The sequence below is a fragment of the Terrapene carolina genome, unplaced genomic scaffold (assembly GCF_002925995.2).
Source record: "Terrapene carolina triunguis isolate 2854851 unplaced genomic scaffold, T_m_triunguis-2.0 Scaffold210, whole genome shotgun sequence".
Lineage (NCBI taxonomy): Eukaryota > Metazoa > Chordata > Testudines > Emydidae > Terrapene > Terrapene triunguis.
The window spans coordinates 52424576-52448704 of NW_020664561.1; the positions used below are offsets into that span (position 1 = coordinate 52424576).

Sequence of the window (24129 nt, forward strand, 5' to 3'; positions counted from 1 at the left end):
CAATGTTTGGGACAGCTCCCAATTAAACAAAGAACATATAATACAACTGTGCCACACCTGAATATAGGGTAAATCTAGGACTGAGGTGGCAAAGACCAGCTGTGGGCAGCGAGGTCTGTTTAATGCAAGCTCAGCTAGCAAGACTAATAGATCTTCTTCGTTATTCTCTGATATGGCTCGGAAATATCAGCTCCCATCTCCTTCATGCCAACTATGGAAAGTGGTGGTGGAGCGGAGACAAAGTTTGATTGTGTTACATAAGCTGGGTAACCCTGTGATCTCCAAGGCAGTTTTTCCTTTAGCTTTTACTAACAGGACATAAAGGCAGTTACTTTACAATTATAGCAAAGAGCTTTTTTCTAATCGTGGTTTGTAATTTCCTGACACTTTAAGTGTTTCCTCCCTAGTTGTGTTAGGTCCCAGTGACACCACACATATAACCAAGCTGGAAGACCCAGTTACAATGCAGTTGTTCTATAAGCTACCAGGGGTAACACCCCTCAGTATGTCCTTGTAACCTGTTTAAAAATGTGGACAATCCAAGGTTTATCTACAAATGGTAGCCTTTTGTAACCAGGTCCACTGACTTAGTAATAGCTGTAGAGTATATGGTGCCTGAAATACCTAAGTCACTTTAAGACCTAAGGGTCAAATCCTGGGGGCCATGTAATACAAAGATGTGGAGCATGGAAACTTTCCTGCTTCATGGATTGGATCAAAGGACCTTGAGGAGGGTCAAGCTTGTTGCCTATAGACGACAGAGAGGTTCTGCATCTGCTCTGCAGGCAGTTGTTATAGAGCTACCCAAGGGTTTTTCCTATTTCTTTGCTTTTCACTGAGGCCACAGAGGTTGCCAAAGTGTGTTGAAGGAAGGGACCAGAGTGGGGCTCTCCTGAGGTTCAAAGAAAAAAATAACTTACATATTGGAAAAGGAATATGTTGCTGGTGACCTGCAAAAGGGGAAAACAATTATACTGTGTCCTCTTTTGCATCTTTACAGTGAATAAAAAAGGCCAGAAAGGTTCTTTTGCTCTTGTTTTTCCTGTTTGTTTGGGGAATTTTTTAATTAGAAATATCAGGAATATGTACCCTTATCTTCCTGTTCTTCTTTGAGTGCTGGTCCTTATGTGTATTCCGCACATGGGCTGCGCATGCACGCCATGCTCCTGAGTCTGGAAATTCCAACAAGCTGTGTCCGTTGGCCCGCACTTGCACAGTAGTTCCCCTTGTGCTCCAGACTGAGGATATTAGAGGCAGTGCGCGCTGACGCCTCCTCAGTTCCTTCTTACTACTGCATGGCCTGAAAAGGAATCCCTGTGTCCACAGATTTCTCCAGCTTTTATCATACTCTGTAAATAAATTTGTAAATAATTTATAACTACATTGCTGTACAAGCCACACACCTTCCAGGGGCCCAAAACTCCTTAGCAGGCAACCTGAGCAAGCACTTCTCTGCAGCTCACAAGTGGGAGATACACAGCTCTATCCTGAGCAAGATAGTCGCTCATTGGGGAGCACCTCAGTGGGATCTCTTCCCAAATGAACAGGAAGCTTCCTTTGTACTGCCCCAGAGGAGCTAAGGGTCGCAGTTCCCAGGGCAATGTTTTTCTGTGGACATGCAATCTCAGACATGCCTTCCCTCCTATTTGCCTGTTACAAAGGTCTTGAAAAAGATCTGTCAGGACTGGCCCAGACAGTTTTGTTTCACAGAGCTCCTGAGGATGTCAATCTGTCCTCCTTCCAGGATCCACCCCTTCCCGGATCTCCTTACTCAAGAAGGGGTCAGAATCAGAGACCCCAATCCAGAACTACTCTACCTAATGGCCTGGTGTTTGGCTGGGCATCAGAACTAGGATGCTCTTGCTCAGCATCCATCCAAGCTATTCTTACTCCAAGTAGCAAAGACTCAACTAGAACCTGCTGCCTAGCTAAATAGGGACGTTTTTCTACCTGGATTCAGCATAAGCAGCTGTCTCCAAATTCTGGAAGTATCCCAGTTGTTTTAGATTACCTTCTGTTTTTAAAACATTCAGGTCTTGCCATTTGCTCTCACTGCGGGTCCATCTAGCAGTGATCAGTGCCTTCCTTCCTCTAGTAGATGGACATTCCATCTTTACTCACCCTATTACAGTGAGATTTATGAAAGGCCTAGTTAGGACCTTTTCACCAATTGTCAAACCTACACCTCAGTGGGACCTCAGTTCGTACTATCAGCACTCCCTGGGCCACCATTTGAACCCTGGGCAAGAAGTTCCATGTCCCACCTGTCCATGAAGATTGCATTCTGAGTGACTGTTACCTCAGCCAGAAGGGTGAGTGAGATGTGAGCCCTCATGGCAGACCAACCATATACTCGGTTTCAGAGTAGCAGCCGTGTTAGTCTGTATCCGCAAAAAGAACAGGAGTACTTGTGGCACCTTAGAGACTAACAAATTTATTTGAGCATAAGCTTTCGTGGCTACATCCATGCATCCGAAGAAGTGGGATGTAGCCCACGAAAGCTTATGCTCAAATAAATTTGTTAGTCTTTAAGGTGCCACAAGTACTCCTGTTCTTCTTTCAACCATATACTGTTTTTCACAAGGAAAAGGTCTCTTTTCGATAACATCCTAAATTCCTCCCCAAGGTTCTTCTGGAATTCCGTGTCACTTACCTGTTTTCTTCCCAAAACCCTATGTCTCTGCTGAGGAGAGAGAACTTCATTCCCTTGACATCAGACATACCTTAGCATTCTACTTGCAAAGAACCAAATCTATCCGAAAGTCTCCTAGGCCATTTCTTGACCTAGCGGAAAGGTCGTGAGGACAAGCTATATCCTCTCAGAGAATCTTTAAATAGATTTCTGGATGCATCATTGTCTGCAATCAATTAGCATATATCTCTTCACCTGACGGGGGAAGGGCACATTCCGCCAGAGCTCAAGCTACCTCTACAGTATCACTGCAGGAAGAACGGTTACTGGACATATGCAGAGCGGCTATCTGGAATTCCAATTGCACATTCACAAAATAGTACGTGCTATCGTTCAAGCCTCCGATGCAGATGCAGTCCTTTGGACATCTTTCTTGCCAGCTTCCTCACACTCTTCTCCAGTCTGAAGACTTCTTGTCAGTCACCCATGTGTGGAATACATATAGGGACCAGCACTTGAAGAAGAAATGGAGGTTACTTACCTGTAACTGGAAGTTCTTCAAGATGTGTGGTCCCTATCTGGGTTCCACTACCCACCCTCCATCCCTTCTGCTTCGGATCTTTCTGGCTTCACTGTAAGAAGAGAAACTGGAGAGGCATTGGCCTGCACCACTTCTTATGCCCTCAGTCTGGAGCACAAGGAGAACTACTGTGTATGGGTGGGCCACCAGACACTGCTTGTTAGAATTCCTGAGCTCTGGCACATGGTACCCATGTGCCCCCACATGTGGAATACAGATCGGGACCACACATCTCAAAGACTTTCCAGTTTCAAGTTAGCAAGCACCTTTTTTTTTTTTTTTGCTAGATGACTCCTTGGAGGACCAGAGAACTGGGGAAAAGTTTTTTCAGCTGAAGAGGCAGGCATGTTCAAATCTCGTATAAAGAAAATTTTTATCCTAAGGTGTTTGTCGGAAGTTTCAGTTAAATAGGTATTAGTAAAAACCAAAGTTTTAAACAGTCTAACTAAACTAAAAACCCTGACCCTTCTCAGGTTCCTTTCTTTTGTGTCTTGTGATGTTGTGATCCCATTAGTTCTCCAGTTGTAAATTTGTGAGATTCTACAAACAAGACCTGATCCATCAAACGTAGCATAAGTAGATTTCTTCAATAGAAGGATTCTGGGGCACTCACATTGTATCAGTTCTGAAGGGCGTGCAGACCTGTATGTCAGTGAAGGAGTTTTTCTCATTTACATTCTTTGTGCTACAGTTAAGATTACTACTTAGCTGTCAGTGAATTCATAAAAGCCAGTCTCCAAAATGAATCTGAGATTGATAAATATTGCATAATGATACGTGTATATGCATGCCAGGTGAAAAATAAAAACCAGGATTTTTTTAAAGGTACTTAGTTACAAAGTATTGTTTGCTTTCAAGATATTAACCAATCCCTGTGACTCAACTCTCTTTTAACAGTTTGTTTGGATTGCATAAGAAGGTCATCAATATGGTACACAATTTACTGTCCAGTCACGACTCCGATCCACGGTACTCTGACCCACAGGTAAAGGCCCGGGTGGCTATGCTGTATCTACCTCTGATTGGCGTGATCATGGAAACCGTGCCTCAGCTATATGATTTTACAGGTATTTTGTGCACCAGGCTTTGCATGTATGTTGAATTACTCCCAACTTTTGAGCGCATTAAGTCAGTGCTGTTGGAGTGAGCAACCAAACTGTTGTGGTGGTGTTGCTATTTTCAAAGTATAATATTTATTTATTATTTGTATTACCATAGTGACCAAGAGCCCTAGTCGAGGACCAGGACCCATTGTACTAGGTGCTATACAAAGAGAATAAAAAAACGATTCCAGCTTAAAATCTACATATAAAACTAAAGACAACTGGTGGCTACAGAAAGGTGGCCGGGAGTGTAGGAAACAATGAGACAATATTGATCTGCAAGATAGCTAGTGAGCACAGTAAGCTACCAGCTGCAAAATGTATGCTTAAAATTGCCTTGCATAAAAGCTGCATTTGTCCACTTGTTTGCACAAAACCAGTAATTCATTGTGCATGTGTCCTTTTGCCCATGTGGATGCAGAATTTTACCACGTGCAAATTTTGCAGGCACAATTTATTTTATTTAGACTAATAAAAGAAGAGGTGTCTATCTAGACACCCTAAGCCTCTCTGATACGTATTTAAAAATACATCCAATCAAAGAGACAACAGCCCCATATATGTAACAATAGTACCAACAGACAGCACCAAAAAACCAAAATCCCATGTTCCTTTACACATTACCTGATATTTTCTTCTTCAGCAGCTCTCCTACGGTTTGCCAGACAAGAGTGTCCTGAAGGGCGAAATGTTTGGGCTATTTCAGACCAGGGTGGGGAAGCTGGATATGAAATAGTCTGGCATATAGCTAGGGCCCTATCAAATTCACAGTCAATTTTGGTCAATTTCATGGTCACAGGATTTAAAAAATCATAAATTTCACAGTTTCAGATACTTACATCTGAAATTTCACGGTGTTATAACCGTGGGGGTCCCAACCCCAAAGGGGCTTTTGAGGGGGTCACAGGGCTATTGTAGGGGGGTTGTGGTATTGCCACCCTTACTTCTGCACTGCTGCTGGCAGTTGAGCTGCCTTCAGAGCTGGGCACCCACAGCCAGACCAAGGCCCCTTTAACCTCTGAGTGCCAGGGCGCTGGGCCTGGAGCTGGGGAGGGGCAGGGTTGGGGGTGTCCTGGCCAAGGGCTCCTACCATATGCCAGGCTCCAGCTGCTGGTCCTGGCTGGGCTATTGCGGGATGGGACTTCCTCTTCCCCTGCAGGGGCCACTCCTAGGGGCTGGTCAGACCAATTTCCAGGAACCTCCCCTGGCTGTAGAAAGCTCTGCAGCTGCAGGTTGGGAGCCCAGCTCTAAAGGCAGTGCCGCTGCCAGCAGAAGTGCAGAAATAAGGGTGGCATGATATGGTATTGCCACCTTTAATTCTGCGCTGCTGTTGGCTGCCGCACTGCCTTCAGAGCTGGGTGGCCAGCCAGCATCCATCACTCTCCAGCCGCCCAGCTCTGACGGCAGCTTAGAAATAAAGGTGGCAATGCAACCCCCCTACTATAGCCTTGTGATCCCGCACAACCCCCTTTTGGATAGAGACCTCCAGTTTGAGAAATGCTGATCTCCTGTATAGTATAGGGTAAAAGCACACAAAAGACCAGATTTCATGGTCTGTGACGTGTTTTGCATGGCCGTGAATTTGGTAGGGCCCTACATATAGCATACTTCTTTGAGCATTTTGGACCTTTAAGTTAAATGACATGGTGAAGGTTTTGGGGGAAATTTTCAGAAGGGCCTAATTATCTTAAGAGTCTATATCCCATTTTCAAAAGTGACTTAGGCACTTAGGAAACCTAAGTCCTATTGACTTTTAATGAAACTTGGGCTCCATAGTGCCTAGGTCACTTTCAAAAATGGGACTTAAGCTCCAAAATTCCTTAGACATTTTTGAAAAATTTCCCCTTAGTCTCATATGTTTGATTTACATAACTAGAGAGAGAGAGAAAATCCCCATTTGCTAGCAATACCAGTCTACTGTAATTTTTTCAGTGACCATTACCAGACAGTTAAATGAAACTAACAGAGAGGAGATGTGAGGAATGGACCTTTGAATGCGCCGTTTAACTGAGGTGCGTGTGTTTCTCGGCAGAGACTCACAATCAGCGAGGAAGGCCAAGCTGCGTCACCATCGACGATTATGAAAGCGAAGGTGGAAGCATGATAAGTCAGACAGTTGCCATGGCCATTGCAGGAACATCTGTCCCCCAGCTCACCCGACCCAGTAGTTTTCTACTCACATCAACGGTACAAAAATATTCCCCCTCGGAGCATGTGTAAACAGGCAGATATTTATATGTGTATGTCCTAAGGTGATGATCACAAAGCAGCAGGGACAGAGGTCAGCATGCATCTGTGCATGTTACATAGCAAGAGGGAGGGGTGGGAGATGTGAAACAGATAATGTTTGCACTAGGTTATTCCTGTCCTTGTGATGGGAGGGAGGGGACATAGTTAGAATGATCAGTTTTGCCAAGCGTCTGTTCTTCCTTCTCAAAGCAAGCTGATGAAAATGCCATACCATGGCTGCTGTTATGGTCATTATAGGTGAACTTCACCCTTTGGCAAAGGCTCTCAGCACAAGGCCTCTGCCCCACTTAAACCCCACTTAATCAAGTCATAAATGGAGCTTGAGTGGGGCGTGAGCCTTGGGCTGGCCCTTTGCACAGGGGTGGATTTCACCTTATTTGGATTACAGTAGCACCCATAGACCCTTTAGGACCCCATTTTGCTGGGTGCTATACCCATACAAAGGGAGGACAGCCCCTGCAGTGTAGAGTTTCCAGTCTAATGAGACCAAGAGGCTGAATGACTCAGACAGTGGAGGGGGTGATGGTCTGGAGATGAAGGGAACATCAGATTACACAGACCCATCATCTGCAGGTTTCAAGGTTGTTGGTGTTTTTTTTTTTCTCTACTGTAATTCTGCTAATGAATGGAGGTCCCTTGCCAGCCCGCTAACTAGCTGGAAATTTATTGAAAGCATTATAGTGGAGGTGGGTCTTGAGAAGGAGCTTAAAGGAGGACACTCTCATAACTTGAATTTAGCTTAAAATGTGTTGCTAGGGCTGAATTCCAGTGTCTTTTGTGTCATCTGGGCTCTGTCATTGTGGGTGATGTGGGTGATTCAGACGTTAGCTCATAATGATTATTTATGCAAATCTGCTGGCCCCTGCCCTTGTCTGACGGATGATGATTGGTTAGCCCAGCGTAATTACCTGATGCAGCTATTTTTAATGGACTATCAAAGTATTTGGGGCACTAATCGGTGTGGCTGAAGTGATTGCTCCTGTCTGTTCAGACTGGTCGGCAGCACTCGACCTTCTCAGCAGAATCCAGCCGGAGCCTCTTGATCTGCCTCTTGTGGGTTCTCAGGAATGCCGACGAAAGCGTCCTGCAGAAATGGTTCACAGACCTCTCCGTGCTGCAGCTCAATCGCTTGCTGGATTTGCTGTATCTCTGCGTCTCCTGTTTTGAGTACAAGGTACGGAAATATTGGTTAGTTGCATTCAAGTTCCCTCGAGGCATGGAATGGGATTCAGACAAGAACCCAGGCACAAAGTGAAAGACAGACATCGCCACCCCTTACACAGTGCCAAAGAGCCCCCTTCCACCGATCACCCTCTCCTGACCCGCAAAATCCTGGTTGCTGTGCCTCTTTCCGTACACACACCAGCCCCCGGTCCCTCTGCCTCTGTCCCTTTCCCTCCGTCTTCCAGCCACCAAGTGACTCTGTCCCCTCACAGTGGCTGATTTAAAAAAAGGCTATGCCCGCTTGCCACTCCCATGGGCAGGCAGGTGAGTGCCTCCCCCAATGTATTACCCCAGAGGCTGCCACAGAAAGTAAGAGCAGAGAGAAGCTGACAGTCCTATTTACTCACTCTCAGGCGTCAGGGAAAACTTCCTGCAGTGGCAGTGGAGATTTAGCAGCTTCCCAGGTCACCGGTTGGTCCTCTGTCCTCCCTTCGGTCGTGTCTCCCTTGTCCTCTCTCCGCTGCAGGCTTGTCAGATCCTGCAGAGGACGTCATGGCCTGGACATCTCCTACAGCACATCCTGATCCTCCAGGGTCTCCAGGGATAGGAGTTCTATCCATTTAGCCTTCTTGTCCATTCCAGGTAAAAGGAGGCTTCCCTCAACATCTGTGCTTTTCTGGTTTGAAATCTGCAGGGCAAGAAAGTGTTTGAAAGGATGAACAGTCTGACATTTAAGAAGTCGAAGGACATGAGAGCAAAACTTGAAGAAGCTATTTTGGGAAGCATAGGGGCGAGGCAAGAAATGGTACGAAGAAGCAGAGGGCAGCTAGGTAAGTACGCTTGCCTGTTGCTGCTGACCTTCCTATATGAGAGTCCCTTGAAACTATCCCCAAAGAGCTCCCAGATCCAGTAGAGTGCTGCAGGACGATATGCATATCGGTTAAGAGCTTCATCTGAAGAGCTACACAGAGGAAGCGGTTTGCAGTGCACAAGTTTCATTCGTCCTGTAAACCCCAGGAACTATGCTGTATATTTGTGAGCACCATCTGTAGGCACTTTATCTGTTACCTAACTATTTACATATGTAGACTTGTCTCACTTATAGAGCACTCCTGTAACAGTGTCTGGGAATGCTAGCCTGACCTTGTAGGCAGAACCAACACCCTGTCACTGTATGTCAAGGGTCAGAGTGGAAACTCAGTCCCTGAATGGATGGTGGTTTCTGCTAAAATGATAAGCAGTGAAATAGTTAACAGTTTTGGTAATTATATTGCCATCATGTGTCAGAATTAACACCCCATTGAGAGTATTTATTGAGTATGAGAAGAACGCTAGTCCAGTGGCTAGGTCACTAGACCCAGGAGAACCAGGGTCAATTTCCAGTGCCACCACAGACTTCTTGTGTGACATTGGCAAGACACTTAGTCTCTACGTATTTCAGTTCCCCATCTGTACAATGGGGATAATAGTATTTCTCTACTTCACAGTGGTGGTGTGAAGATAAATACATTAAAGATTGTGAAGTGTCAGATAATACAGTAATGGGGGGGCCATATAAGCACAGTAGAACCTCAGAGTTACAAACACCAGAGTTACGAACTGACCAGTCAACCACACCCCTCATTTGGAACTGGAAGTATGCAATCAGACAGCAGCAGAGACCCAAAAACAAACAAACAAAAAAACCCCAAATACAATACAGTAATGTGTTAAGTAAACTACTTTAAAAAAAAAGGGAAAGTTTCAAAAAAATATTTGACAAGGTAAGGAAACTGTTTCTGTCCTTGTTTCATTTAAATTAAGATGGCTAAAAGCAGCATTTTTTCTTCTGCATAGTAAAGTTTCAAAGTTGTATTGTCAGTGTTCAGTTGTAAACTTTTGAAAGAACAACTACCATGTTTTGTCCCGAGGTGTTCGTAACTCTGCGGTTCTACTGTATGGACAGATAAATGTTATGGCTTTGCATGCTATAGAGTTTTCTCGTGCTGTCTGTCACATATTACTTGCAACCAAGTCTTTGGTTGCCACATGGAAAAAGTTTATATTGATTTATTTAAAACAAATTTGACGTTACCCAACAGAAAGAAGTCCATCTGGGAGTGCGTTTGGAAGTCAAGAGAATCTAAGATGGAGAAAGGATATGACTCACTGGCGTCAAAACACAGAAAAGCTTGACAAGTAACTCTAACTTATCCTTCTACATCAATAACTGCATGGTCACGTTACAAACTCAAGCCCTGACTCTGCTCCCATTGAAGCCAAAGGCAACAGTCCAGTTGTCCTCAGTGTGAGCAGGATCAAGCCGTAAGCTCGAACAGGCTGATTATAGGGGAATAGTTTTAATGCTGACAGACACAGCATCACTTTCCATTTCTTTCTCAGCATTTCAGAATGAGACTTAAGACTAGTAAACTCCATTATCTTTTTAGATTCCTGTAGTGAGTTGTAATGTAAAGAAAAGATCCATTAGCTATATTTACAGATAGCATATATGTCTCATGTCATCTTTCCCTTATTCCATGAGAGCATTCTGGAGTTGTCCAAGCATGCTTTCCTTTCCTGTCCTAATCCATCCCTTTGATTGTTTTTCCACATGTGCTGTGTTTTTAGAAGCCACAAACCACTCAGGTACTGTAGCATTGGTGTGTGGCTTTGTTGTGTAATTTTTGTTTTGTACATCTGCATACTCAACCATTGCAGCTATTTGTGATGCTTGGCAGAGGGTGGGTGTGTGTGTGTGTGTGTGTGTGTGTGTGTGTAACTGGCTGAAATAATCCCTTTTGCTTGTCATACCCATTACTTTTTAAGTTCGCTTTGTTTTTTGCTAGAAGGCTCAGGAATGGTGTGTGAGTTTTGCTGCGCACGTTTCCCATTTTCTAAAATTGCAACCCACAGACTTCCATTCTCCCTTAGTGGTACTCTGAAGGCCCAACAAAAGGACTGGCCCAAATCCATGAACATCAAACAGCTCAAGTGAAGCTCTGAGGGAAGTGGGAAATAGCAGAGCCCAAATGGACAGAAGTCCAAGCCACCCACAGTGCATTTACTCCTTCTTCCCATGTGGCTGGACCCTGTTTCCCTCCTTTGTTTGTGGTCCCGTGGATTTCTGCTGTGCATGGATCCCTGTGCTTTGATCTTGGCACAACCATATTCTCCGCCTCATCCCCTCCATGTTGCAGAGCACCCATCCAATCAACGACGCACATTGGGGTACATAGTTCTCCTTCCGTGACATCTCCAGAGCGCTTGCCACCGGCACAACAGAAATGCAGTATTTTTACTGTTTGGCCCTAGCATATCTGTGTAACAAGCTCTGAATAGAATCCCAGGAGATTCACTGTTGCATTTTGCAGACATGTATCAACCCAAGAGTTTTAGAAATTAGAGTTAATATGAAGTAAGTGTGTGTTTGTGTTTGTGTGTACATGTGCGCGTGCATACATACACACACAGAGACAGGCACACACTACACAATGAATTAATGTTACATATGTGCGGTGTATCTTATACCTCTTCATCCACTTATTTTACAGTGTTTGAACACATGCCAAAATGAGCTACACTGACACAAGTCAGCCATGCTAACCCTCTCCAAAAACCAAAGAACTCTCCCCACTTCTCAGGAAAAGCTTGAGTAAATAGCCTTTGTAACATATTCTGAAAGCCATCAAACTTAGATCTAGGAGATAGTCAAGGGACCCTTCACTAAGAACACCCAGCCACCGGCCCTCAGACATAGGAATTTTTGGCTCAGCTGTCAAGAGTACGAGGAGATAGGCAGACTCCTGTGTGCAAAGGGCTTTAGATCACAACCAGCACCTTGAACTGCATGCTGAAATGGATGGGAAGCCAGCACAGTCTGTGGAGCAAAGGTGTGAAATGGTCCAGATGTGAAACTCCCCTGTATAAGCAAGCAGCCTTACTCTGCAATGGTTGAGGATTCCAAGCTCTCTCTGAAGTGGAGTACACATTGGTGGTCCATTGGCATGGATGACTGTGGTGAGGTCTGTCCAAAAGGAAAGGCTGTAACCATCTAGCAAAAGGGAACTTAAATTCTACGGAAATGGGTCCCTTAAAAATACTTTGCATGAAGATGGAAAAAAGCTCTCTTGGCTACTGCTGCAATCTGGCTATCCAGAAGCAGCCAGGCATCCAACAACAAAAGACAGACATAGCTCCTGAAAATGAAAGGGCTAATGCCACCTCTACCATCCCTGCCAATTGCTTTTCCCCAACTCAGGACTGTAACCTCTTGTTTTGTCAGCCAGGTAGCTTTTATCCAAACCTCCAGTCATGTCCAGACATTGGTAAAGCTGAACTGCACTGTCAGATCCAATGAAATAGAGACATGGGAGCAAATTCCTCCCTCGTGTGATTCCATAGCAGCGGATATAAAAAAACACCAGATATGGATTTGGCTTATAGAGCTGTGTGTCATCATCTTGCTGGTGCTACTGTACCCCAAACAATCTCTCTTATCCCTGCTAGTGGCCTCACATACCTGTTGAACAGCTGGAGTCTCTAATGGAACTACCATGGTAGCCAAAAGATTAACTTTCTCTCTTAAAAGAAAAATCTGCTAAAACAACTCCATAAACCCACTCTCCAAATCATACTTGTGCATTCTATTCTGAGCCAAATCTGGCCTCTCTTCTGCACAGCTCCCACTGGTTGCAATGAGAGTTGTGAGCCCATACTCCATCTACGGGTAGAATTTGGCACTTTGAGTTTAACATTAGAATAATCACAAATGAATGTAGAGTATTATTCAATACAAAGAATTCTGTACAGCCAAGTGAAGTGATCCCACCCAGCCCTTCTTTTTGCAATTGATATCCTTTAAATAGTGGTACAGTCTATGCCTCAATCCAGAGCCTTCATAGTCTAGAGATTTAGGACTAGAGTATTCTCTTATAGCCCGGCCTCCGTGGTAGGCAGGGTGTGGGGCAGACATGCTGCAGCAGGAGCTCCAGGAGAAAATTTGGTTGAGTTAGGTAGAATTGCTCCCAGGACCCTGGAGGAGCCAGTGCTGTAGCGGGAGCTCTGGCACCTTTGAAAGGATGGCGTGCGCATTTTGCCTGCATCCAGCCAGCTCATTTGTGTGTCCCTCCCATACTGTAGCTTTTCCCAACACAAGGATGCAAGGGGAGCACCCTCCCCACCCACCTTCCTGCTCAGCCAAGCAAGGCAAGCCACAATCACACACTTAAAATTACTAGTGGATATTTGCTGAATCCAGCTAATTTTATTGAAGTTAAATAGTGCCATTGAAGACATGGGACTACCAGTGTGAGTAGGACTGGGGCCACAGTCAGCTTTTCCAGGAAAGCAGGTGCATTGTATTTAATAGCACAATCATATGATTTTCTCTGGAAAGCTGATATTTAAAAACCTTTAATATAATGTAGAGGCAAAAGAATAAATACCAGATATACATACTACATACAATATACTGGACCCAATCTAGCTACTAGTAGTTGCAAACTAGTGCAGACAGTGCAAAAATACTAGCTCATAGAGCACCATCTTGTGTTCGTATCCTGTAACATAAAATAAAACGTGTTTTATTTCTTTTGTTGCATGCCTTACAATGCTATTAAACCACCTCTGAAGCAGGACTTTGATGCTTACGCTGTTATTAGAGGGTTACTGGTAGAGTAATGAAAGGAAAAGAAATTATCATGACCTAGCCTGAGGGTGATAAACCTAAATCACATTGAATTTTTTATACATTAATAAAAAAAAACAATTCTCCCTCCCTCTGTACTCTTACATATATTAGTGCATTTAGATATTCTTGTGGTGTTGTCCGTAACTAACTGTGTGCATTTATAACACGGTTTTCCCACTGGTGAGCCTTCAGAATGTGCCGGCCTGACTTTTAAACTAACTATAACTTGAATGCTGTCTTTTCTTCTGTTAGATCAAGGGCAGAGATAGAACATGAAGCGCTTATTGATGGAAATCTTGCAACTGAAGCAAATCTGATTATTTTGGATACATTAGAAATAGCTGTCCAGGTAAGGACGAGGGGGATTTTGCAGATGTCCGAATAACATTTGCTAGCAGGTTAAGTGGTTCAGATTCTTAAACTATGCCCTCCTGCTGTTCATATTTAAACTTTGCTGCTGCAGCAGAAAGGGGGATCCAGGAGGTGAGATCCTAGAATAGATAAAAAATCCCAGTGATTTTTTTTTCCAAGCCTTCTAACAGTGTGTTTCGTAAATCACAAGCATTCCTCCAACCTTCTGTAAAGGTGCTTGTCGCCCTCATTAGTGTAATGCCGGAAAAATTTGCTTGCGTGTTTTAAGGTATAAATAATGCCTGGCAGAATGTCATAATTCCATGGTCCTGCCCTCCTCTGACAAATTCCTGCTAGTTCCTTCCCAGGTTTGCCATTCTGCCCCAGGGCTCTGCAGGAGGCATTGTGCTTCCCAGAGGCACATGGGGACGGTGCCACCAGAACTATCCCATAAGGAGGTGCAGTGAGCTCCTCTCTGCAACTATGTCCCTGTTGCTCTTAGTCTCTCAGGTTGTTTAAGTGTTAGCAGGGAGCAATCCTGGCCCCATTGAAGTCCATGGCAAATCCTCTATTGACTTCAGTGGAGCCAGAATTTCACACAGAGAATCCAGTTGTGGCTGGCTCTTGTGCTGGGCGCATCTTCCACCTTCCAAACCCACTCAAGAGCCAGCCAAAGTGTGTCTCTAAAACAGTACTTGTAATAGAGCTTAGTGCATACATAATGCTTCAAGGGCCAGATCCTCAGAAGGTGTAAATCGGCTTCAGTAAGACGCCTGATTTCCACCTGTTGAGGATTTGGCTCAGAAACTTGTGAGGTTCACACATTTGTAATAGGTCAGTGAAGATTATTCGGGACAGTAGCACCACCTGATTGGCTGAAGGGTTAATTTTGTTCATGTGACTGTTGATTTAATTTTGACGACAGACTGTGTCCGTGACGGAATCCAAAGAGAGCATTCTCGGTGGGGTGCTGAAAGTTCTTCTCCACAGCATGGCCTGTAATCAAAGTGCACTTTATCTGCAACACTGCTTCGCCACACAGAGAGCTCTGGTTTCAAAGGTGAGTGTCCTGCAGGGGGCTGTCACATGTAGTGGGGTTTTCTCTTCAGTATTTGGGTCATGTCACTGCAAGGCTGTTGTTTTGTACTTCCTAACGTTAGTGTTTACGCTGTATGGTTTGATGAATGAAAGGAGGCTGTTTGTTCTTCAGGTCTGACTACTGTGGACAAAATTAATTTGTTTTGCTGGGCTGCTTGTTAAAATGATATCACATCTTTTCTACACACACTGAGCTGATAGGCAAGTTAGAGCCTCTCTTACTCATTGAGACCTATTAGAGCTACTTACCCCCACCCCACCAGTGCCTAAGGAGCCCATGTTGCTGTAATGCACACCAAGAACCCTCTATCCTAATGTAATGTCACCTTTCTTCTCCTTCTTCCAGCTCCTCGTCATGTAATTTACACCCTCTTGACATGGGTAATGTAGACATTAATATCTTAATGGAGTCCAGCCTAATGTACAGAATTTGACCCTCGGACCTTGGAGTTTGATCCGTGAGTCTAATGAAGTTTGAGTAAGAAAGGCTAGGAGTCTAAGCTGGCTTAACATAGAAACCGAGAGAACTGGAAGAAAATGTAATTTACACCGATATAAACTCCTTGTAATGTTCCTTGGGGCTCGTCTCCGTGAACAGTTAGACCGCAGCAAGCCGGGGTGTGAATCTAACCTCTCGCTAGCCAGTTGTGGTCTGTCTGTCCACGTGCATCCAACTGACACGTGTTAACAGTTCGTTTGAGCGCTTTGATCTAGTCCTCTTTGTAACAGGACTAGCCCAGAGTACTCTAATGAACTGCTAATGCATACAGACAGACCGCCGCAGACTAGTGCACGGTAGATTCACACCCCAGCTTGCCGCGGTTTAATTGTCCACGTAGATGAATCCTTAGATTCACCTCTGAACTTGGGTCCATTAGTTGATGCTGGCAGCCCCAGCAGAATTACTTTTCTCATGTGCTGTCACTACAGTTCCCTGAGCTGCTGTTCGAAGAGGAGACCGAGCAGTGTGCTGATCTCTGCCTGAGGCTTCTGCGACACTGCAGCAGCAGCATTAGTACCATACGGTCCCATGCGAGTGCCTCTCTTTACCTCCTTATGAGGCAGAACTTCGAGATTGGAAATGTAAGTATATGGCTGGTGCTATTATTTTATTAGCATCATTTGGTGTTTGCTTGTATTCCGGTAGTACCTAGAAGCCCCATTAGCGATCAGGGACCCATGATGTGGGGCGCTGTACTGGTGAGAGACAGTCTCTGCCCCAAAGAACTTACAGTCTAAATAGGCAAGACATGCAAAGAATAGGAGGGGGAAACAAAGGCACCGAGCAGTGAAGTGACTTTGCTGTGTGTCACACGTCAGGTCAGCGGCAGAGCAGAGATTAGAACCCCAGCCTCCTGCATTCTAGTTTGATGCCCTGACCCCTAGACCAGGCTGCCTCTTCTGTCATTTTATAGGGACTCATTAAAAAAAACGGACGAGGACCTCCACTGAAATGTAGAATTTTTCTCAAACTGAACGACTCGTTGTTTACTACTCACTGTTTTTGTAGGGCCAGGTCGGGCTGTTAGGCGCAGGCCCCTTGCGGGAGATGGTACGGGGCCACATTAGGCCAGGAGTACACAGTGACACACAACACTCCTGGGAAATGCCACCACTGCACTACCTCCTAGGAGAGCGCAGCTGGCATTCTCCTCTGCGGCCCTGCCGGCTCCTTACACCTCTGTACTCTTTACTGAGGCAGCATGCACCCCTGAGGCCACTGCAGGAACTGCCCTCTGCCCGCCTTGCACACCCCTGTAAGAGACAGCCACAACCTGCCCCCTCGGCTGTCCCATCACAAGGCTTAAGTGTGTCCTCTGTGAAAGGTCTGCGTGAATCCAGACTAATTAGGTGCTGTTGGTTTTGTTTTCTGTATGAATCTAATTGGATCTCAGCCTGATTCTCCCCATATGCACTTTACATTACAAAGAGAGCTCCCAATGTTCACTTTACTATTAAATGTTTTAACAGCGCCACTGCAGCAATCTTACAAAGCACACCCCAAACACCTTGTGTTTCCTAACAGAGTTCCTGCAGCTGAGATTAGATCTTCTTTCATCTTGTGGTAAAATCTTTGCTGTTTGTGAACAGCAGAGACTGAAGCGTGCACAGGCTTCTGGGCTCAGATGCTCTCAGATTGAGAGCAGAAAGGGGAAGGGAACTGAAGCTCACTTAGTCGCTATCACAGGGCTCTGTCAACTGAAACTACAATGCCTCTCTGTACCCTCTTGCTGAGGATTTGGCATGTGGGCTGAAACAACACAGAATGGGGTACCTGAAATAGAAGGTCATGCACACACGAGGTAATCTTTTCCTCTAAAGGGACTGGGACGCACAGGGGCCAACAGGTCATTTCATACACCATGCTCAAGAGAGGAGCAAGAAGAGGCAGGGAAATCTAACAGCTCTTCTCTGGAGAACACTGGTCTGGAGCGAAGTACCCCTGCCATATGCCAGCCAAAGACACACAACAAACAACGTGACAGAGACACCAAACAAATGCATTGTTCAGAGGCAGGGAAAGAACTGAGGCTGCTCAGCTGGCCAGCCCCCTTAAGAAAGGGAAGGTGTTACTAAATGTTTGGTTTTTATCCCGTGTCCATGGCTGGTGGAAGGATGCAAACGCCACTGCGCCGGCGTTGCAGTGAACAGTTACGATTCCTATGGAATCATTGCATTGTAGTAACTTTTCTGTTGCAGAACTTTGCCAGAGTGAAAATGCAGGTGACCATGTCCCTCTCGTCCCTGGTGGGAACGTCCCAGAATTTCAATGAGGAATTTTTGAGACGTTCTCTGAAGACTATTTTGACGTACGCTGAAGAAGATCTGGAACTCCGGGAGACGACATTCCCCGATCAGGTTAGAGAAATACCACCGGGCCAAGAGTTACGTTTAGCTGGAAAGAGGGGCTGGATTTTCATGAAGCCTTTGGGTGTGGCTCATTCTGGGTTTTTAAAACAGGCTGATTTTAGATGAAGCCACGTATAGCAGGGCTGTCGGATACATTTCCTGGAGAGGGATCCATGAGCTGCTCTATAAAACTCAAGCCCTTGATTAGCTCCCACTGATAACAAAGAGCAAATGCACAAAGATTCAGAATAGGCAGCAGCCCTAATGTGTTAGTGTACAGTGAGGTTCCTGAGGGCAATTCATTACATCGGCTTCTATATTACAGGTCCAGGATCTTGTGTTCAACCTCCATATGATCCTCTCTGATACAGTTAAAATGAAGGAACACCAGGAAGATCCAGAAATGCTGATAGACTTGATGTACAGGTAGAGTTTACATGCCTATTGCAGAAGATGTACAGTGGATGCCACTGAACAATCAGCTGTGGTATTTGAATGTATCACAGCGCTTGCTGTATTTCCCATCTTTAGAACTTGAAATACCCTGTCATAGTGATTTTTTTTTTAAAGTAACAATCACCTTTTTTACATTTAAAACTGCTTTCCTTGTGTTACCATGATCCCCATGGTGCTGAGCACGCCAATATCACTAAATGCAGAGGTCAAATGGTGCTCACCTCTCCTCCAGTTTGAGCTATTTCAGTGGCACCACTTTTCCTGCAAATACAGAGGCCATTGAGACTCACCCACAGGCCTCAGAGTTTGACCAAACCTCTTCCTCCCATGCTCAAGATTAGTGCTTCCAAAATAGCATTGAAACACCGAATTCTTACAAAAAGCTATTAGCAATGCAGCCTTCCTCAGCAGTGACATATCTGAAGAACGTCTCATGGGTGGGGCAGACTGGGAGAGAGATCGGTCCTGGAAGGGAAAATGTCGGGTAACATTTTCCATTCCAGATTCTGACCCGTGTACTAGTGCAAGGCGTCTGGGATACAGGACCCAGTCTAGCTCCACAGAAGTAAAAGACAACTAGTGTTTTCAGAGGGACCAGGCGCAGGCCCATAGCGAACAGTAGGCAAAAGGAAAGGAGTGATAAGCAGGACAGAAAGAGGCAGCTAAAATGGCTGCTATTAGTCTATTTTGAAACTATCAGGCCAGGTCCTGGAGCCTGGTGAACGAGTCTGATCAGCCTGCAGTGAGACATGGCCCAAATGTCTTAGATTTTGGGAGTGTGATTGCTGTTAAGAGAGCTGGATAAGGGCACCTTTTCCCCTGATGCACTGTAGCAGGTTGGTGCACGGAAGGCACATCTTGGCTCAGGTGACAAGTGGTGAACTTGGGGGTCTGATCCCAATTTCCACCCCACAAACTACCACAGAAATTAGCACTGTTCAGCCCAGTGGGCAGTGTCTGCTCAGGAGGAGCCCCAGACTGAATCCGTCTGGGTATTTCAGGTTATGCTCCAAGTGCATTGGCAGAGAAGAGGGGGGAAGCTCACACAGTGTCCGCCCACACTATGCCCTGTCCAGCCCAAAGCCGGTAGGGCTTAATCCTGCAAGAGGCTGTGTGTTGTGGCCTTGATCTAGCAAAACACGGAAGCTCATGCTTAACATTGAAGCCAGTGGGACTACTCCGCACTTAAGCACTTTGCTGGATCAGAGCTAGAGTTCCCAGCACCTCCCAGGATCAAGCCCTTGGCTATTATGTTCCAAGAACATTAAATTCGCTGTCAAAGTGTTTTTAAAATGAGGTCTTCTATTTAAACACCACCCTGTTTCTTCCTATGCTGCTGCTATAGCATATATTTACACCAGTGTTTGTACAGCGCCTAGCACAATGGGGGCCCCAACTTGGTTAGCCTCTAGGTGCTACTGCAATACAAATGTTAAATGATAACAACACCAAGAGTTTCCTAGCTTGGAAATCCAGGCAATTATTTTGTATATGACTCTAGTTCATAGCTGTTCATCTCAAGCCTAGAACTATGGATAGGTACTTGTAAAATATACGTATAAGTAAATAAACACTAATTGCGAGACATTTATTTTCAACTAGAATTGCGAAGGGCTATCAGACTTCCCCAGATCTGCGACTGACCTGGTTACAGAACATGGCTGGAAAGCATTCTGAAAGGAGCAATCATGCTGAATCTGCCCAGTGTTTGGTCCACTCGGCAGCCCTTGTGGCTGAATATTTAAGCATGCTTGAGGATCGAAAATACCTTCCAGTAGGGTGTGTAACATTTCAGGTAGGAAAGTGCTTCCGTCCCCCCCAAATTGTACATTTTGGTTTTCTACCATCTAATACTGAGATACGAAGCAAAAATAAAAGTCCTAAGTACAAATCAAAGTTGGCAGTGTTAAGAAGCATTTTCAAGAAGCAGTCCTGAAAACAGCTTCATCTAATACGATTTTGCTGTTCCAGACAGGGTATAACTTTTCTGAAACAGTTGTTGAAAACTATTCTTGTGATTAGGTTGTGACAAAGAGAATCAGGCTTCAATCCAGGAAAGCATGTAAGGTCATGCTTAGTTTTGAGGATGTGAGTAGTCCCACTGGCTTAAAGTTAAGCATATGTGTAAGTGCTCTGCTGGATCACGGCCTGTGGTGAAATAAAAAGTACTTGAAATTTGCCTCTTTCAAAGAGGATGTTGCCTGAGTAAAAACTGAATAAAGCTCTTTGTCCCAGTATCAGATTAACTGTATCTTTTGGAGTATTCAATGTAGTTGCTTAAATAAAACTTTTCAACTCTATCTAAATTGTGTCTCCTTAGAACATATCTTCAAATGTTTTGGAAGAATCCGCAGTTTCTGATGATGTTGTCTCACCAGATGAAGAAGGTATCTGTTCTGGGAAGTATTTTACAGAAGCAGGTCTGGTGGGATTGCTGGAACAGGCTGCAGCATCTTTCTCCATGGTAGAAGATTTTAATCTCTCTATATATCTACTTCAGCAACGCTCATAGTGCTGGGCAGTATTCAGGAAAATGTTTTGTAAATGAAACTGTACAATTCTCCCATATCACTTGGTTTATTTTTATGGCGTTGGTAGCATTTTTTCTCCTGGGCAGCTCAGTTAGCCCCTGTAATCAACCATAGCCTATCACTGAGTGGGTTTTGTGGGGTTTGTTTCCATTTCAGCATTTCAGGTAATTGTGTTTTAGTTAGTTGCGAAGCTCTAATTCTAGTTCTAATTCACCATTAGTAAAAGACAAATATTATCTCTACATTATTAGTTAAAGACCATGTAGTTCCTTCCACCCCTTTAAGTAGAGGGGACTGGCGCACACAGCTGGTGAGTGGTATCTTTGTGGCCTCCCTGTCCTCATACCACAGATGTCCCTCCAGGGATTGCTAGGCAGGGTTTGTGATCTGTGGGTAGTTCAGGCTGGTGCTAGGAATGGGCAGAGGTTGGGATGGTAACGGAATGGTAGCAAAGTACCCATCACAGAGAGGCTTTTAAGGACAAGGTAATTATTTACCACAACATGATTTGGAATTCCCTGTGGCAACAGACAGAGCCTAGCAGCACATTTCCTGCAATGAACTGGCAAAGCCATGAGGGAGTAGGGAGGCATAGTGCCTCTGCAGATCCTTCTAAATCCATCTGTGATGGGTGGAACCCTAGTCAGATCACCATGGGTGAGAGGGCAAATGGTGCTACTTGGCAGACACGCTTCAAGGAGACACTTCAAAGTCCCATCTCATGAAGTTTGAGAATGCAGGATACAAGTTACATAGACCCAAGTCACACTAAACCTAATGGGCCATACTGTGCACTCAGACGTAGATACTATTCCCATTGACTTGTTTAATATTTGGTTCAGCCTCTCCCCTCTTCACTAATAAATAAGTTTATTAAAAATAAATAGAAATGTGTTACTATATGTGATTTTGGTTCTATGAATTACTGAGGATTTGATACCTCTTCTAAAAAAAAATCCTGATTAAATTACAATAAATGTAAGCATATAAGCAACCACTTCAATGTTGTAATCTTAGTTACTGAAGTACTGTGAGCATGTATTATATACCAGCTGTATTTCTTTTCTTTTCCTGTTGAATTGATAGAAAGATCCATCTGATACGTATTATTTTTGTAGGCTGGCATGTATGAAGCAGTTAACGAGGTTTACAAAGTCCTTATTCCTATTCATGAAGCTAACAGAGATGCCAAGAAACTGTCCACAATTCATGGTAAACTCCAAGAAGCATTCAGCAAAATTGTTCATCAGGTAATGATTTTAATCTCCAGCTGCAGTATGAACTGTGAAGATATTTGAAATGTTTTAGTGTTGTTTTCCACCAAAAGCTAACTATCAAGGAGAGCCATTTCAATCAGATTGTGCAAATAACATCAAAATGATGGTCCGCAGTAAATGCAAGGATCGCTAATGAGCATTGACTCTCGGGACCTTTATAATCATACAAGGATGTCAAGTCTGCACATACATACTTTTCGTGTAAATAACAAAAATGATGAGGAGTTAATAAGAAATCTGTCAGTTGCATTGTGCTTACTAGTTTATAGATGTATAATTTCAGGTGTTACTTTAAAATACGTTTGCATGCTAGGAAAAAAGGTTTGTTACATTTAGCTTGCTAAATAACATTAAGAAATGTTTGGGTTTTATTTAGCTCTTCATAGGCTTCTTGAGCTATTTTGAACTTCACCAAAATCTTTTTTTCGTTAAACAAAGATGTAAAAGCAAATCAAAATATCCTTGTTTCCCTGCCTCTGAAATTAGATTTCATTCTGAATACACCTATTATTTAAAAAAAATCCTTAAAATTGTATCCACCAGTATAACTAAAAGTCAGACAACATTATCCATGTCATTGAAAAAGCAAACACTTAAGAATGAGGTAGCTGGGCTGTGTTATTAGCAAAGCAGTAGTCTCAGCTAAATACATTGTGCAATCTCCTGCTCTTTTCCGTGCAATATTAGCTACCTTATAGCCGATCCTGCTCCGACTGAAGGCAGTGATGTAAGATCAGGCCATAGGCTGCTAATCACTGAGCTCACTTCCGAGTGGGCTCATTGTAAAAACTGTGGCCCCCATGTAAACACATGCTTAACTTTTTAATCATGTGCTTAAAAGTTGTCCTGAATTGGGAAGATTTCCTGAACTGAGGCCTATGCTCAGTGGGATTTGAAGGCACCACATAGGAGACACTCAGCATCTTGCAGGGTCAGAGCAGCCATGTGGGACCCATCCTGTGAGGTGCTGAGCACTTCTTGGAAGATGCTGAAAGGCCTCAACTCCCACTGAGCTCAGTGGACCTCAGCTCAATGGGAGATGGAGGTGCTTGTTACCTTACAGGATTGGCCCACAGCACTTGTCCTTTTCTGTGAGGGAGCGTAAGAACTCAGCAGCCAATTCTAAAACAAATATCAATACGATGGTTTAGTATGCAGCCCTCACATAGCCTGGTATGTTGTGTAACCATTCGTTTAATTACACTTATATAAAAGTATAAGCTGGGCCATCTCTTCAGTGGATGGATATCTGCATAGCTCCACCGACTGTCCTGATTTACACCTGCTGAGGATCTGGCCCTGCTCTCTCCACATAACTTGCGGCATGGCTGTGCCAGAATTCCTGATATTAACCAGATATGATAAACAGAATAATAAAGGACAAAAAAGTGGTTGATCTCTCTCTAATCAATCATGTAATGTCCTTCTCAGCCAAAGGAAACAATAGGCCACTGTAGGTGCCTGGTAACTTATAATCAATGAGACCATTTCAGATTAATAATACCTTACATTAGTGGTCATGTTTTGACCTTTGAAACATCTTTTTTTTTTGTTGCTGTGACATGCCCTTTTTACTTTTTATTATACAGAGTACTGGCTGGGAGGTAGGTAATATTTTAGTTAGTAAAGAACACTAATTGATCAGATGACTCATGCCAATGCTTTGCCCACATGTGCTAGTTGTGGGTATTTCTGTTGCTGTCTGCTGTTTAAACTGAATTCATTAACCAAAGAAATATCAATAAAACGATTGTGGTAGTTGTAGGAAACTCTTTCTAAGAAGCTGTAGGTAGTGCATGGATGCCAATGTGTTCCACTAATGAGGTTCTTTGGTGAATGAGCCACTGTATCATCACTAGTTTGTTTTTATATTTTGTTTATAATTCTTCTCATCAGCATTGACACAGAATATCATCTCTTCATACCATATTTTCACCCCACCCACAGGGGTCGATTTAAGTGCTTATGCTCAAAGGTGTCAAAAGTGAAACCTGTAATGGTTAAGCAGACATTCGCTCATACTAGAGCCACTTAATCTTGGTAATTAACAAATGCTGAATACTTTTTTTTAATGCAGATTTTTGGGTGGGAATAAAATAGCTCAATTCTTTTAACACCAGAGATTTTGTTCTGCTGCTTTAGTTTTAGCAGAGGCCCTCTGCTTGC

At 44.1% G+C, this 24129-nt stretch overlaps 1 protein-coding gene across 4 annotated transcripts in view; it reads left to right on the forward strand.

The window, feature by feature from the left end:
* Positions 1-24129, forward strand: part of LOC113407184 (dedicator of cytokinesis protein 7) — a 108508-nt gene that overhangs the window by 65956 nt on the left and 18423 nt on the right. For 2 of the 4 annotated variants that reach the window (XM_026655310.1, XM_026655312.1), the window contains 14 exons: positions 4110-4279; positions 6348-6502; positions 7557-7739; positions 8424-8559; positions 9811-9907; positions 13653-13749; positions 14677-14811; positions 15780-15932; positions 17550-17708; positions 18025-18125; positions 19758-19950; positions 20476-20619; positions 21805-21936; positions 23553-23567. In XM_026655310.1, coding sequence (XP_026511095.1) covers positions 4110-4279; positions 6348-6502; positions 7557-7739; positions 8424-8559; positions 9811-9907; positions 13653-13749; positions 14677-14811; positions 15780-15932; positions 17550-17708; positions 18025-18125; positions 19758-19950; positions 20476-20619; positions 21805-21936; positions 23553-23567 — 1870 coding nt within the window. The remainder of the gene's footprint in view (positions 1-4109; positions 4280-6347; positions 6503-7556; positions 7740-8423; positions 8560-9810; positions 9908-13652; positions 13750-14676; positions 14812-15779; positions 15933-17549; positions 17709-18024; positions 18126-19757; positions 19951-20475; positions 20620-21804; positions 21937-23552; positions 23568-24129) is intronic. The other 2 variants (XM_026655311.1, XM_026655313.1) reach the window with 1 other exon arrangement.